Consider the following 16764-nt stretch of genomic DNA (forward strand, 5'->3'; position numbering starts at 1 on the left):
TACATGGAGAAGACAAGAGATCTGGAACTGATGGATGCTACTACAACAGTAGGCCTAATGAGCGAAAAGACCAAAGTGATCCCAGTGGTGGTTGGAGCCCCTGTGGTTATGATTCCTAAATTGAGAGTGTACATCCAACATATTCCAGGAACAAGCTCAAAGCTCTCTGTTCAGAAGAGTGAAGTACTAGAAACCAGTTAGGATTCTAAGCAGAACCTTCCAACTTCCATGCCTCTGGTAGAGGATCTAAGACACAGACCACCCATAAGGGTGAAAAGGGAATTATTATATTGTAAAATAATATTGTATTACTACATCGATATGTTAATATTACTAGCATACTATATATAAAATGCACTTTATATATGTAAGTATTATCTAGAATGTTAAAATGTGACAGTAGAATTATGAGGAAGTTTCCATATTCACTAGAAGGAGCTATTTTTGGATGCATCCCTGTGGTGAAATAAAAATCTCAGCATATCAAAGATTCTTGGTGTCTGAGTTGCACTTATTATCCCTATATTATATTTTTACCCTGCCATTTTAATATATAACTCAAAACAGCAAGCATATATCCTCCTACCTCCTATTTCCCTGCAACAACAACCTTTTGAGGTGGGTTGGACTGAGAAAGAGTGACCTTCCCAAAGTCACCCAGCCAGTCTCCTGATTTTTATGGTTAGATTTATATCCATATAAAAAGGGAGAAAAGGCAATTATCAAATTACTATCCAGCCAGATAAGTATATAGAATTTGCAAACTTTATGCAGACTGCTCTTGGCTGCCTAGTGAAAACATTTTTTGTGAATAGAAATGCTGATTTGTGGGTGAGCCAATAAATTGGGAAATCTATATTCCCTCAGCAATTTATGTTTTCCAGGGCAAGGCAGGTGCAAAGGGCTGTGTTTACAATGACTTCTCTATCTTGGAGGCAATGCAATAAATTCTTGGGGGCTCCTTGGTGTGTTCCCCATCCCACACTTCCTTGTTCTTGGAGGCAGAAGCTAGTTTAGTAACAGTCTGAGACTGGATAAGTAAACTAACTTAAACTTTATATTCTGTTATGAGAACTCAGGAAGAGGAGTGATTGAACCCATGCCCAGCAACAACTAGGTTACAACCTCTCAGTATATTTTCTCAGAATGCTCACAGTTTTTATAACATCCATGGCATTCCATCAAATTAGAATGTTACTAGCTTTGGTGGTGCTTTGAGAAATATCAACTTCCCATTAGTTTCTTTTTAATTAAAATTTAAAAATATCAGCTTTCCGTTAGTTTCTTTTATCAGTTTCCCATTTAGTTTCTTTTAAATTAAAATAATATTTTAAAAAAGTAAGGTGGAGCAGGGAAATGTTATGCTTATTAACTTTACTTCATAAAAGAATGTCCTTGTACACAGGTTGCTTACAATCTAAACATTAGATCAAAACAATGTATTTTATCTTGGTTAGAGGAAAAAAGAAAAATATGGCATCCAAAAATAGAGTGCATCTTAGTGTTCAAATTTATATAGACTTTTCTACAGTGTGGATCTTCTGATGCCTACTTAAATGTGATATCCACCTGAAGCTTTTCCCACACTCTGAGCATGAATAGTGTTTCTGTCCTGAATGTATCTTCTGGTGTGTAAGAAGGCTTGTGTTCACATGGAAACCTTCTCCACAGTCCGGGCATTTAAAAGGCTTCTCAGAGGTATGCACTCTTTGGTGCTTGATTAGAACTGAGCTGTAACTGAAGTTTCTCCCACATTCAAGGCACTTGTACGGTTTCTCTTTTGTGTGTATCCTCTCATGGATAAGGAGGTTGGAGGTCCGATTGAAACATTTCCCACAGTCTGAACACCGGAAGGGTTTTTCACCTGCATGTTCAATCTGGTGCCTGATGAGATCAGAACTATATCGGAAGTTTTTCCCACATTCTAAACACTTGTAATGTTTCTCCCCTGTATGAGTTCTCTGGTGGATAATCACATGGGAAGAATGATTGAAACTTTTCCCACAGGTCAAACAAGTGTAGGGTCTTTCTCCTGTGTGGATTCTCTGATGAGCAATGAGGTGTGAACTCTTACTGAAGTTCTTCTCACATTCAGTGCACTTGTAGGGTTTTTCGCCTGTGTGAACTCTCTGATGGGCACTGAGAGCACAGCTTCTATTGAAGATTTTCCCACAATCAGGACATGGATGCTGTTTCTTGGACGCTGGCTTTTTTTGCTGAATTGGCTGTTCCTTGGAGTTTCCTTGCAACATGATGGACTTTATTCTTCTGGATCCAGAGTTTTTGACATTTTGTTTCTCTGTTCTCTTCTGGTTTTTAGAAGTTTCTTCTTCCTGGGAATTACTCTTTTGGGGTATTCCTCCCACTTTTCTGTGTAGTTGTATCTGTCCTGGATTTTTCTCCTTGGAAGCGTTTTCCATTTTTTGTCCAGTGGCTGGAATAGAAGCAAAAATAAATAGTTTTGACATCATATCACCTATCTGGGGGAAAGCAAATCATAAATGGTATCTAGGAAGCATCTTCTTGAACTTGGGGGACTATATACAACATTCCAGAGGTGATTATTTCAAGCAAATCTGTACAATGGGTCAATTTATTGCCTCCTCCATACCTCCCTGCTGAATCTAAAACACAGTACAAAATGAACTCATGAACTAAATTCAATTCTTGAGAACAACATGTACATTGGAAATTATTTGTCTTTGCCACCTTCTGCAAAAATCAAACAAATCCCACCCACCCCCAGTCTTGCTTATAGCTTTAAGATTCCCTGGAAGTCTCCCAGCCAACTAACAGGTCAGGCCAGTGGTGGGATTCAATTTTTTTTACTACAGGTTCTGTGGGCATGGCGTGGCTTGGTGGGTGTGGCAGGGGACGGATACTGCAAAATCCCATTCTGTCCCCACCCACTAACCTGCTTTTCAGCTCTGTTCTCCTGTGCAGGGTAACAAAAGAAGACCCGACCGGTCAGCTGGGACTCGGGAGGCAGAGAATAGATGGGGGTAGGACCAGTTTGCTGATTCTCTGAACTACTCAACACTTCCGCTACTGGTTCTCCAGAACTGGTCAGAACCTGCTGAATACCACCTCTGGGTCAGACTCAATTTAAGTATTACCCAGAGTTAGATATGGTAACTGAAAAGTTTATCGTTTAAATAAGAGATGAACTTCTGAGTAATTTGCAGCCTTCTAACTTTAAATACAGTACTACATTTCATTAGATCAACCATAATCAAGCCATTCTTGTAGGAAATGGAATGTGTAAAAGCAAAGTGATCATTGACAGTTAAAAAGAGCATAATTTTAACTGATAGGTTTCCCCTAACCAGCTCATTAAATAAAATGCTACAGGCAAGATACCTTTGATTTTTAAAAAAAGAGGTATCATGCAGGGGAATATAATTGACATAACATCTTTAGTTCTGAAAAAGTGTCAATTTAAAGATAAAGAGTACAAAGGGGTTTTGCTGAATTATAACCTTGTGCAACCCCAACCAGCTCAGTCAATAATGGGAGCCTCTATATGTTGTGACCCAGCATGACTCTCCACTCTGGATTAAATTAGCATGTCCCATCACTTGAACACTCATCCTGAATGTTTTGCAGCTGAACAGTCATTTATTGTTATTGTTATACAACAAAACATCAGATTTTTTTTTACCAACTCCCTCATTCTATGCTAAAGAAACACTGAGGGTTTTGTACCAGATGTGTTTCAAAAGGCTTATATTGCAAACATCAGCTAACAACTGTAAAATAAAATTGGCTTCAAGTCTAGGCAATATTTGAGGGCGGATTCAGTGCCATCATTTTCCCCCTATTTAAATAAGTTGAAGTGTTTTCTTTGCAGCGACTGTTGTGCTGTTAGATCCCTGTGTACAGTAGTGAGATTGTCTTTGGACCAGATGCTCTTTTGGCTTGTGCCATATCCCCTGACTATGCAAGGCCATGCTTTCTTAACCTTGTCCTCTACTGATTCGTTAAATTAATAACCAACATGGCCATATTGGCTGGGAGTGCTGGGAATTCTAACTGTATAATGCATGAAAGCTATTAGATTTGGGAAAACTGGAATACTGTACTTCGTCAGGCATGATCTGCAGCCAGCTGAGATTTCCATGAAGATTGATACAGTTCCCCAAAAATCTTACTGTGGTAGGATACATAAAATTAGCATACAGAGAATGAGCTACAAGGGTGAAATGCAGCACTTAGAAAGACAAAGGACAATATCACAGGATGGACTGTATTGCCCCCTACAGTTGGATCAGCAGCAAGCTAATAAAATGCATTGGATTGATCTTGGTTTCTGTTTCTCTCTCTCTCTCTCTCTCTCTCAAAAAACAACCCTATGCATAATCAGACTTAAACAGTACTTGGGTGGGAAACTGCCAGGAAATCTCAGGGCTGCAGACTGGACTGAGAAGTCTAAAAACATGCTGGAAGAAGGTGATTGCAAATCACTCCAGTATTACTGTATTGCCAAGAAAATAAGATAGCCATGTTCATGAAGACACCAAGAGTTCAACTTGGCGCAAAGAAGACTTGAGGTTATGTACAGTAACACGTGGAGTAGCATTTTGATATGGTAGTTAAAAGTACCAGGTCAGCGACCAAGAAACCATAAGTTCTAATCTTGTCTTCAGCAGAAAGCCCTCCAGGTTAGTTGGTACCCAAAAATCCCATTTAAATGAAACTGTGAGAAATCACACTCAGAACCATCTACGGTACATGCAAAAATGTTCATGACTAATTATGATTCCAACTTACCAACGAAGACAAAACAAAATAAAATATATGGATAGGATCACATCTCATGGACTACAGTTCACAAAAACATTCATAATAAATTAAGATGTTACAAGGCATGCTATTACCGTATTTTGACAGGAGAGTAACAATCCTTACATGCTTCAGCTTTCGTGCAAAAAAATCGCAATAGATTAAAAGTGTGCTTCTATTGATTTTTATTGATTTTAACTCCTCCTAATATAGATTTGTTGAATTATAACTGTTGCTCTCCTACTCCCTAAGCTTCCAGTACCTTAGAGATTTTGAACAAATGTTCCTCCACACCCACCCACCCCCAAAACTAACAATTTAGCAAATAAAAAGTATGAGATCTGATTGTGTACTTGACTCTGAGAATACATAAGAATAAGAATAGAATAGAATAGAATAGAATAGAATAGAATAGAATCTAACACATTACATCTCCACATGTAACTCGGTCAAAATAGTTCCCTATCCTTTCCTTTTCCCTTTACACACACCGATCCTCCTTAATTCTCCAGTTTAATTATTCTCCAAAAGCATTTCCTTCTTCTCCACCAAGGATCTGTAGGTCCGTTCAGTTCTTTTTCTTTTCCCCACCAAAGGCTGTTCCTAAGTCAGGGAGAAACTTCCAGCATTTAACCAAGCCCGGCTTGCGAAGGACCTCAGTCTCCACTTTGGTCGGTCAAAGTACTCCCAGCAACCACCGAAGTGAAACAGACCTCCAAGGCCACGCTGTCGCAGCTTCCTCTCTGACCAAGTCAGATGTTCCTCAGTAGAGAGGAAGAGGGAGCGACTTCCTCTTGCCTTCCCTAGCTGAAATCGAGAGACCTCTGGCGGCCAGCATAATTTTCAACATCGGAATATTTTATTTATTTTTGTTTTCTTTGCCCATGGGGAGAGCAAGATTATGTTGACGAGGAAGACAAGCAAACAACCAAAAGCATCTTTGCCACGTTAAAGGCAGAGAGACTGTTGAAAGTCCCGCAGAAACTGAGATCCAGCAGATAGAAAACCCTCTCGTGGTAGCTCGGCGAGAAAGAGCTGGGCAAGGGCACGATGGAGAGCCGGAAGGCAAGGACGAGCAAGACGTGGAAGCGTGTACTGTATTCATGCCAATCTGCAGTACTTTGGCAGAATAGAATATTTTATTATTAAAATAAAAACAAAAAACCAAACATACCAAGCAATTTTAATTTATTTATTCGTGTTTTTTTTATAATTTTAAAAAAGACCTTTGAAGACACTAACTTTCTTTTCCTCTGGTCATCTATTGTATCATAGTTAGAGCTGCCTCGATTTTATTGTGATTTTTGTATACAGCCCTCAGATTGAATATATTGTTTTACTATTTTTTGACGTTTTTTATTAAGTTTTTGTGCCACCTATCTCCCCTATGCCTGGACTTTTAATTTTGGACTTTTATATTTCACTTAGTTTTAAGCACAATATAAATATTAATTGACATCATACAAAATACTAAAATGAATAATTTAATAATTACACTAATTATGTTGATGTTAATAGATTATATCCACCTCCACAAAAAGAATGAGTTTAAATGACAAAGAAAAAAATTAAAGGTGTTGGTGAGGAAACAGAATTATAAGACACCAAATTTGGAGGTTAGGATAATTATATGGAATCTCTCTATCGTCATCCTATATTTTTCTGATAAGGAACTAAAGTCCAGGAAACACACGGGATATGGAAAAGAGGCTCTCTGAAGTCCACCGATATCCAAAGTTAGGACCACGCAGGACGGCAGCCGCCTTGTTTCACAATAGCAGTCAACCGGTCCTTGATTGCAATTCATGAGCAGAAACAAAAGAGAATGTTCAACGGGAATGTTGCATTTCCCCTCTTCCCTATATTTTCCCTTGCTCGACCTCCTTTACCCTCATCAAGTTTTCACAGGAACAGCCAATACTGTATAGCTATTCTGCCATTTAACTCCGAAAACTGATTTTAGCCAGAGTGAAGTTTTCACTCAGGTCCGACGCTTTCGCCCCTCCTCCACCTTAGCAACAGAAGCAACAACCGGGGGGCGGGGGGCGTTGAGGGAAAGAGTTGCCTACTGCCTTCTAGCGGCTTCGGGCTAGGCGCGAATTCCAGAGTCCAAGGACTGAGCACGAGCCTAAAGATTCGCATTCTGTATTATTCTCACCTGTCACCTTGGATTTTTCTCTATCTCGAAGGAAAAACGATCGGCAGCCACCCTGATTTTCACGCGGAACTATTGATTTGCTGCGCCTGCAGTTACGCGGCCTCCTTGCACAACAACGGAATATCATTGCACGAAGAAAGTGAGACGAGCGAAATAACCAATACTTCTGGCTAGTTTCGTTATACCTGAACTAAGTCCTGACAACATCGGAGGACTGGTCTTGAGAAATAAACCAGATAGTTTTAGCTCCAGATGTGAGGTACTCCCAGAACACGGAAAAGGCTTGCGGGTTTGACTGCTGCTTGACGATGTGCCTTTTTCCCCCCTCACCCTGCAGCTGTAGTCATTTTTCTCCTTAACTAAAGCTATGAGGCTCTTCTCATGGAGCTATTTCATCAAGTTTGGGGGATAGATTAATAGCTTTTGATATCTTTTTGGAATGTTTCACAACTTCTTTGTAGGACAGCTTTTTAAAATCTTTATTATGTATTTATGGCAATCCACACTGAGGATTGAACAAATTATCTGCCACTCAGTGTCTGTGGATTGAAACAACCTACAAACCCTTTAAATGAAAAAACAAAAACAATAAAAAAGCAGAGAACTGGAGGGAAATACAGTCATTACAGTACTTATATTAGAAAGCAAATATAGATAGAGTATTAATTCATTGGTTTTCAAGCTTTTTTAGGCTTTAGTATCTATTAGGTTTTTTTTAATCCCACAATCCTTGATTAAGATGCAAAGCTCCAGTGATAGAAAATTAGCTGTATCTGAATGAACTTTTTTTATATATAGTTTTTGCCGTAACTGCATCAAATTCTCACAGAACACTAGGGTTCTAGTTTTTAAACCCACCATTTGAAAACCCTGTACTATTTAAGGCCAGTCCAGCAAGCTGAGAAAAGGGATCCTTCAAATGTAAAGCCCAGAATGCACAATTGATTTTACTGGCTTTAGTATCTATCATGTATTCAGTTGCATGTTGTGATAGTCATGAGACTGATTGGTCATGTGATTGATCCAATTTTATCTTTTTTGTGTGTGATGGTCATTAGGTGAATGCTGCAAAGTTTTAAGCAAACAGATTGTTAAGCGAACTAATGGTTCACTGTGGACATAGTTTTCCCCCAAAATCGGAATTTTGCCAAAAAGCAAAACTGTTGTAAAACACGGTCATGTTACTGTGGGACACTGCAAATGGCCATAAATATGGCCATTTTGACTAGCGCCATAAATTTGGTCATATGACTGTGGTGGGGGCCCGACTGTCGTAACTTCAAAACTGGATCGTAAGTCCCTTTTACTAGGTTGGTCATAACTTCAGACACTAAGCAACCAGTCAATAGTTGAGGACTATGTGGCTGAAATGATTCACATGCTTCTGGCAGGACTAGACAGCTGAGAAAGAGCTGATGAACGCTCAACTGTATGAACGTATTTAACTATTTTCTCTTATTCCAGAGAATATCAGAGCATAGCCATATTGACAAGCTGGAAATCAAATCCACATAGAGACAAATTAAAGGCTGAAAGTGAATGCAATCTGAAGTATATGGATTCTATTGCATACCTTTCTGCATTTTCCCTACAAAGTGAATTGTATTCCACAACAACCTATGCCAGTATCGATCTGTTGCTCTTTTAGAGTAACTGTACACAGTGCAATCCTCTCTTTATGACCAACACAAATGCCACTTTAGAATCTGACAAATTTTATACTAATTTATGTACTAGGAACATTTTCAGTCACCATTCTTGAAAATTGGGATACTTTTATCAGTTATAACTAAATCTGTTCCATTTCTGTGAATGCTTTACCAAGGATGTTGTAAAGGACCTGTACTTATATACATTCATATACTGTATATTCACACAAAGTTTGCAAACCTTGTTACCCTTTGATTTAAAAATGGTCTGTGAACTCATTTAAAATTTTAAAAAATTAAAATTTTAAAATTAAAATTTTCCTGACCTAATTTCTTTCAAATAAACTGTATTATGACTCCCCTTCTGCCTTCTCGAGCTTGGATGATGGGAGCTGTATCCTAAAACGTCTGAAAGCACCAAGCTGGAAAATCTTAAAGAGTAGGATCTAACACTATGGCAAGAATATCTTGTTGGGCAATGGAAGAGAATTAGGAAAGGGGACATGGAGAAGGAGAAAGGAACAGATCTTGCTGGACAAACTATTCAGTAAAGGCACTAATTTATTTCTGAGTTGGAGTTGAAGACTTTTTTTTTTACAAAAAATGTTTATTAGTATCAGAATCTACATACAGTATATTTTTCCTAGTCCTTATCCTACTCATCCTGGGTTGTCATAGCATAATAAATTTCGACTTCTAACATCCCAAAGACTCAGTCAAAAACACAGCAGCTGGATTGTAGATGGGCTTTAAAGTAATAAGAAAGGATGCCATTTTTAGCAACAACACTTTTCTACAGGACAAAAAGAAAAGCAGATTATAATTTTCCATTTCCCAAACTCTTACCACAATCAACCATTTCTTAGCTTGAAGTTCTTCAGTTTAATGGGAGAAGATTCCAGGGGCCCAGTTCTAATTCTAATCACCTCCAAGAGCGGAAAATTATGTTGACCTTCAGAGGAGGAAATCTAACATCAGGTAATATTTTCCATCCTCTGCAAAAACCTTTGGGGTCCCTATAACTCTTACATGTCTGAAGATGGAAGACCTTTCATTCACAAGAGAGATGCACACTGGCTGCAGAATTAACATCCATCCCTTGTCTCCCATTGGTCCAGGATGAGGCTATCATCAAAAAGAAAGTCAAGGAAATTTAAGAACCACAATTTACTCTCTCTCCCCACCCCACCTGAAAGCCCAGTAGGAGCCCGAGTAGGAGTTGGATGAGCAGTTCTGTTGCGTTCATCCTTCATCTTTAAGGATTACTTTGGCCTGCAGGTTATTGGGTTGTAGGCAAAAAGTATAGCCATGGGCTACATTCAGACCACGAGCAACATTTTTGTGATGAGTTGGGGCCAATCCTTCTACATTCCCCTGTTCTGAATACTTTGGGGGCTCAGGAGATGAAGAGGCAAAATGAAAACCTTAAGGCCTACTCTGGCTTAAGTTGCCAATTTCATCCCATAAAACTGGTCAACTCTCCCAGCCTTCCTTTTTTTGTAATCTGGTCACTCAAAAGCCTGGTCCAGTGCTTGACTCACACTCACCTACCAGGTTTTCTGACGATTGTGAAGTTTCTGGTGAGCAATAAGAGGCGATTTTTGACTGAAGCTCCTCCCACACTCGGAGCAAACATACGGCTTCTCTCCCGTGTGGGTCCTAATATGTTGGGTCAGGATGGAGCTCACCCGAAAACTCCGCTCACATTTGGGGCACTTATAAGGTTTCTCTCCTGTGTGGATTCTCTGATGTTTACTGAGAGTGGAGAGAATGGTGAAGCCCTTCCCACAATCGGGGCACTGAAAAGGCCTTTCCCCTGTGTGAATCCTCTGGTGCACACTGAGATGGGAGCTGCGATTAAAACTTTTCCCACATTCCAGGCACAAAAAGGGCTTTTCAGCTGTGTGGACACGCTGGTGCTCTATAAGGCTCGAGCTCACACTAAAACTTTTTTCACAGTCGGGACATTCATAAGGTTTCTCCCCCGTGTGGCTTCTCTGATGAGTCACAAAATTGGAGCTTTGACTAAAACTTTTCCCACACTCGCCACATACATAAGGTTTCTCCCCCGTGTGAACACGGTGGTGCTTGATGAGATCTGCTTTGTAACTGAAACTCTTGTCACAGTCTGGACATTTGTAAGGCTTTTCTTCCATGTGGATTTTCCGATGTCTACTCAGGGTTGAGCTGGCCCCGTACCTTTTACCACATTCGGGGCATTTGTAAGGTTTCTCACCAGTGTGGATCCTTTGATGGGTGCTGAAGTTCTTACTGTGAGTGAAACATTTCCCACATTCCAGGCACTTATACAGTTTATCTGTGGGGCAGACTTGCTGAGGTTCGGAATGATCTGACTTGCCCAAAAGGTTTTCCCCAAAGTTGGGGCAACGCAAGCATTTTTCTCCCATTGCGGGATCCCTTGTGAATTTCTTCACCAATTGTTATGTAATTCTAAGTACCAAAAATTGGTAAGAAGCTACTCTCCTCTATTTTTTTTTTAAAATGTGGAATAAAAATTTAAGTGTTTGCATGAAATAAAAAAGAAGAATCAGTAAATGATGGCGTTGTTTTCCGGAGAATAATAAAATGACGCTTTGGCTAGAATGATCAAAGTATTTCTTTGTTTGATTAGCTTTCGTTCTTGGTCATTACATCTTCTCTTGCCTCTTTAGAATCGTTGCCAGAAAGGGGCAAGATGAAACATGCCTTCCTCTGTGATCTCCTGCCAAGCTAGAAAATTCAGATAAAGGACTTAATTGGCAAAAATTCAGAAAGTCAATTTAATTTGAAATACATTGCCACATTCCCTTAGTTCCTATATTTATTTAGGCAATCAGGTTTAGTCCTGTCGGCTTCATCCCTCAGGGCCAACAGCAAGGGATTGAGGGAATTACATCCAAAATACATAGTTTGTATTAGGGTATGTTTATCTCTGCTTTACCCAATTGGGAATAACGCAGTGTATAAGTAAGGTAAAAGTTCCCCTCGCGCATACATGTTAGTCGTTTCCGGCTCTAGGGGGCAGTGCTCATACAAAGCCAGTACTGTCTGAAAACATCTCCGTGGTCATGTGGCCGGCATGACTAAACTCCGAAGGCACAAGGAACGCTGTTACCTTCCCAACAAAGTGGTCCCTATTTTTCTACTTGCATTTTTATATGCTTTCAAACTGCTAGGTTGGCAGAAGCTGGGACAAGTAACAGGAGCTCAGTGCATTACGTGGTGCTAGGGATTGGAACCGCCGAACTGCCAACCTTTCTGATCAACAAGTTCAGCGTCTTAGCCACTGAGCCACCACGTCCCTAAATCGGTGTATAGATATAGATTAATATTTTCTTTGAAACAAACTTAACTTCTAATGACTATAAGGACATATTCCAGGAAATTTAATCTCCAGATACCAATCATGGATTTTACTTGTCCAACATCCAGGTCACATCTTAACAGTACTCTCTCCTTTATCCTCTCCATTTTTTTCTATAAACCTATTACTAGCATAGCCACCTTCATCTCACTCAACTGCCTAGAATTAAGAGTAGATTTAAAGTGATCAAAAGCAAAATCTTAAATTAAATGAAAAGCGAACAGCCAGAGGAAGAAACCCTGACCTACATCTCAACAGTGCTCACCCTCCATAGAGCTAAATTTGATTGGTGACATTTCTACAGAAACAAGTCTCCCAGTTTGTGTCACAATATACTTCCTAACATTTGTTTCTAGGTCCGTGGAACCTCAAGAGCAGACACTACCGGTAGATGCTAGAGTTACTGTGCAAAATTATCTGCTTCAACTCCAACTATAACATATATGAGTCTCCTCAGCACCACCACTTGCTGACTGTACAGAAATAGAATTGTTTTTCAGATGGATCTCTAAGGCTTTTGGCCACCTGGAAAAGATATTAAGTAAACTGGAGGGGGTGGAAAGTGGGGGAGGGGAATCACAGTCAATTCCAGTCTCCCTGATTCTTGGGATCTTGAAAAAACAAAAAAGCTCCTGAATATAAAATATGCTCAGTTGTTTCTCTCTGTAGAACCATCTAGAACAGGGCTGTCAAACTCCTGGCCCATGGGCCGGATGTGTCACCTGCTGGCCACGCTCCCACCCAATTTAGCAAATGGGGGAAAAGCCCCAATACATCACGTGACGATATGAGTTTGACAATTTTCTAGGGAAACTGGAAGAAATGCTTTTAATGCGTATGGGAGCTTATCACGGCTATAATAAAGAATACTGAATTAACTAATGCATAATTGTACAGGTAATCCTCGTTAGCAACCTACCTTACATGCTGGTTGTGAAAAGTACATGGGACTGGTTAACAGCTAGCATGGAATTCTGTCCTTGAATTCTTAAAGCAGAATAAATAGCAGGAGAATCAGATTTTTGAAGACTCTTCAGAGTAAGGCTCCTCTCCTAGTATAAAGTAAGCACAGCAAAGAAATGCGGGGATAATTTAGGGTTTTTTTATCATGGGCAAGCATACCAGCAAAGAATTTAAAGGAAGCTAGAATCATTCTAATGTCCTTGTTATACCAAATTAATCAACCCCATATGTAACCCCACAGGTCTTGGGTGGGACTTGTTATCTCTTTTATGTTTGTATAAATACAGCCTGTACATGTGTTAACTTTTGTCTGTATGCTTTTTGGTGGATCAATCAATCCTCTCTATCCGCAATGGTCTGAGGAGAGAAAAGCAAGTCCCCTTACTAAGGGTACCCTTACAGGTTGTCTACTGTTGATTAGACAGGAAATCCTCAACTTACGACCACAACTGAGCCCAAAATTTATGTTGCTAAATGAAACATTTGTTAAATGAGTTTGCCCCATTTTACAACTTTTCTTGCCATCATTGTTAAGTGAATCATTGCATTTGTTAAGTTAGTAATACAGTTGTTAGGTAAATCTGGCTTCCCCACTGACTGTTTGTCAGAAGGTTGCAAAACATGATCACATGACCTCAGAACACTTCAACCGTCATAAATGTGAGGCAGTTGTCAAGCATCCAAATGTAAATCACAAGTGGGGGTGGTGGATGCTGCAATGATCATAGGTGTGAAAAACGGTCATAAATTATTTTTTTCAGTGCCGTTGTAACTTCGGTCACTAAACTAACTGTTGTAAGCCAAAGACTACCAGTAATTGAGATCATCATTTCTGTTGCTAAGCAAGGTAGTTGTTAAATGAGTCGCACCTTATTTTCAACCCTTTCTGCCATAGCTGTTAAACAAATTACTGCAGTTGTTGAGTGAAACACATGGTCATTAAATAGCTCCAGCCTCCTGCATTCATTTTGTTTGTTGGGAGCTGGCTGGGCAGGTGGCAAATGGCGATCATATGATCTCAGGGCACTACAACTGTCATAAATACATTGTAAGTGTGAGGACTGATTGTAAGTCACTTTTTTCAGTGCCATTGTAATTTCGAACAATCATTAAATGAATGGTCGTAAGTTGAGGACTCCCTGTATTTGCAGAGAAGTTCTACCAACTTCAAAAGAGCACTGTGCTATGAGTAGAGTTGTGCACATTTACATTTATATTTATGTTTATTGCTAAAATAAAGCTTCCCAACTGGCTTTAACCCCATTCTGTCACATCATAATAATGTGGCATCAACAGCACGCATGGGACTTAATGGCCATGTTGACACAATCTATTGACTTGGTTATCTAATTAACCCATTTTCTGGATTTACAAACTACAAAATGAATTAAACATGTGGATTGGGTTGGTCCAATAAATCTCCTCCAATCAAACTTGGCCCCCCTTATCTCTTCCACACAGCTGTCTTTTGACAATGCTATGACAGTGAACTTCACTTTCTTCATTTTTCAACGTTTACATCTAGCCAACGACTCCGGGAATTCCCTAATGATTCCCCACCTATTCAGACATCAAGCCAGTCAAGTCACTAACACCTTGCGGTGAACGAACCTTGGCTAACACAATAAAGTTTTAACAAATGGTGCAAATGCATTTGCTAGATCTTTTACTTCAACGCGTTACACATGGTGTGTCACATCGTCCTTAAAATAATAATATATTTAATTGTTAAGCAGAGAGCACTGACTAAACGGCTACATCTCCAGATCGCTATCAGGTTTGTTTTTTGCAACGTCTAAGGCAGATTTAACAATATAAATCCAGTACATTTTGACGGCATCGGCTTGGAGGAAACTGTTCCTCGGGTGCGGGATGGTGAAAAGTTATTTCAAGCCGCTCTGGTTCTTCCAACCGCCCCATTTGCACGCCGACGGGCTCGATTGCACTGACCCACACATTCCTTCGCGCGTCCTTGTTCCTAGAAAGCCTTGCCTTTGCAGTCGAGCAATCAATCGCCTTTCGCCTGGGATCTTACCAGCTGCCGATTGCAAGAAGCGTGACGTCAGAAGCAGGGCGGCGGGCCTCGCGCGAGAATTCCCTTCCCCGTGGAAGGCCCGTGCAAATTCTCCGGAAGCGGAATACGTTTTGCTCGTCTGTGCAATCTCACACTGCTCTCTGCTGGCTTCAACGAATCCTAATCCCGTTGGAAAGCAAAGGGCGAGAAAAGCTTAATGCCAATCTCTTTGAAAGGCTAAACTTGGAAGGCACCTTGGCACCAGCACGATTCCCCAAACAGCGCTCTCTTTAAGGATTGACAAGCGCACAAGTTTGCGGATAAAATCAGAGGCGCTTAGGGTAGCTGAAAATTTGTGGGCAGCGCCCTTTTCTTTAACTGAGTGTAAGTAATAGGAATCGCGAAAAGGTTCAAACGAGTCTTTTCTTTGTGGCACTGTGGCAATCCAACCACTGCACTTTTAAAACCATGATTTATATGTTATTTAACTTATATCTCGAGTTTATTATTTTCAGCATACTTAATACTCCTTCCTCCTCCTATTTTCCCCATAACAATAATCCCGTGAGGTGAGTTGGGCTGAGAGACTGTGACTGAGCCAAGGTCAAACTCCACCTGTCAATAGAGCTTATCTGGCAATTGCAGTTTATGGCGATTAAGGAGATTATAAAACATACTTTTGTCCCCAAATCCTAAATTTCATTTACACAGCGATAGCTCTGGGCAGTTCCTGACTGGGCAGGAAAAAGATTTAGAGGTTGTGATAGATGTGACCTGCAATATTGATGCAGTGTGAAAAAGATGAATTCTCATTAAATTTCCTTAGGAAAGGATCTGAAAAATGAAACTGCTTTGTGCCATTATTACAGATCCTTAACACCTTTATACAGATTCATAACACAGCAGTTGTATTGCTGAATTTTGAAGGGGGTCCTTAGTGCAACGAAAGGCAACCAAAGGTATAAGGAGATTGGCAACTTTTCAGTCTGAAAAAAAGAAAAAAGCACAGAGAAATGTGAACGCCTACCCAAAGATGCATGGATTGGAGAAAGCAAACACATCATCTTTTCCCCTGTAAAAATGTATGACTTGAAGACATTCAACCTCTCAAGACAATGCAGGCAAAGATAAATATTTCTCACAAAACATAGTGAAGTCACAGTCCCTCATTCATACAGCTTTAGCTGGGAATTAGACAAGTTTGTGGAAGAAAAGGCTATTTGAATACCAGTTTTAGAGGCGAGGAGGAGTGTGAAAAAGCACACTGAGCTTCACAGAAACATTTTGTTGGCTAGGATAAGAAACAGCACCTTTTGGTTATGTCTGATCTGACAGGGCTCCCGCATTGTCTTGTATTGGTTCTTTAATTCATACAGATTTAATAATGCTCTATAGTTTTGAGCCAAGGTATAAACTGACTTGAAGATCTTTTGCTAGAAAGTTAGGATTTAAAAATAAAACTATGTTAAAAAGAAAAAAAAAACATTGCTTATTCTGTTGGAAAAGAAGAAATCTCTAGTTTAAGCATCTTTCAGAAATAGGTAACTAGTGTGGTGTACAGGACCAGAAGTATACCTGGACTTTCTGGGAAGTTGAGAATTGTAGTTCCTACAAGCTGAAAAGTCTTGTTAACCTTTGGTCAATTTTGGCTGCTCTTGATAAGGTTTAATTAGGGTCAGATCTGATTAGTCCTTGGATGATCAAAAGTCTGTAGGTATGATTGAGAAGTCTAAAACAACTCCCCCCAAAATAAAAATAAACTTCGGGCATCAAAAGATCTTGCAATTTTAGATGGAGAAAACGAGGGTTGGACTTTGTCGCTCCAGACCACAGA

At 39.9% G+C, this 16764-nt stretch overlaps 1 protein-coding gene across 1 annotated transcript; it reads right to left on the reverse strand.

The window, feature by feature from the left end:
- Nucleotides 1-1359: 1359 nt before the first annotated feature.
- LOC113447618 (uncharacterized) lies at nt 1360-11315 on the reverse strand. The gene is made up of 3 exons (XM_087918839.1): nt 10141-11315; nt 6941-7125; nt 1360-2434 (listed from the first exon to the last, which is right to left on the reverse strand). Exons 1-3 carry the CDS (start codon nt 10995-10997, stop codon nt 1512-1514), a joined length of 1965 nt encoding a protein of 654 aa, XP_087774965.1. The 5' UTR covers nt 10998-11315; the 3' UTR covers nt 1360-1511.
- Nucleotides 11316-16764: the final 5449 nt, after the last annotated feature.

Source organism: Pseudonaja textilis, unplaced genomic scaffold (assembly GCF_049901715.1).
Source record: "Pseudonaja textilis isolate UNSWEBS1 unplaced genomic scaffold, rPseTex1.2 PTEXCTG81, whole genome shotgun sequence".
NCBI classification, from domain to species: Eukaryota; Metazoa; Chordata; class Lepidosauria; order Squamata; family Elapidae; genus Pseudonaja; species Pseudonaja textilis.

Excerpts from the sequence above, each read along its gene's own strand:
- LOC113447618 (XM_087918839.1), bottom strand. The coding sequence starts at position 10,997 with ATGGGAGAAAAATGCTTGCGTTGCCCCAACTTTGGGGAAAACCTTTTG. Across the intron at positions 7,126-10,140 it reads CACAATCGTCAGAAAACCTG|GTATAACGAAACTAGCCAGA; the intron begins GTAGGTGAGTGT and ends GACTTAGTTCAG. Across the intron at positions 2,435-6,940 it reads AGAAAAATCCAAGGTGACAG|CCACTGGACAAAAAATGGAA; the intron begins GTGAGAATAATA and ends CTTCTATTCCAG.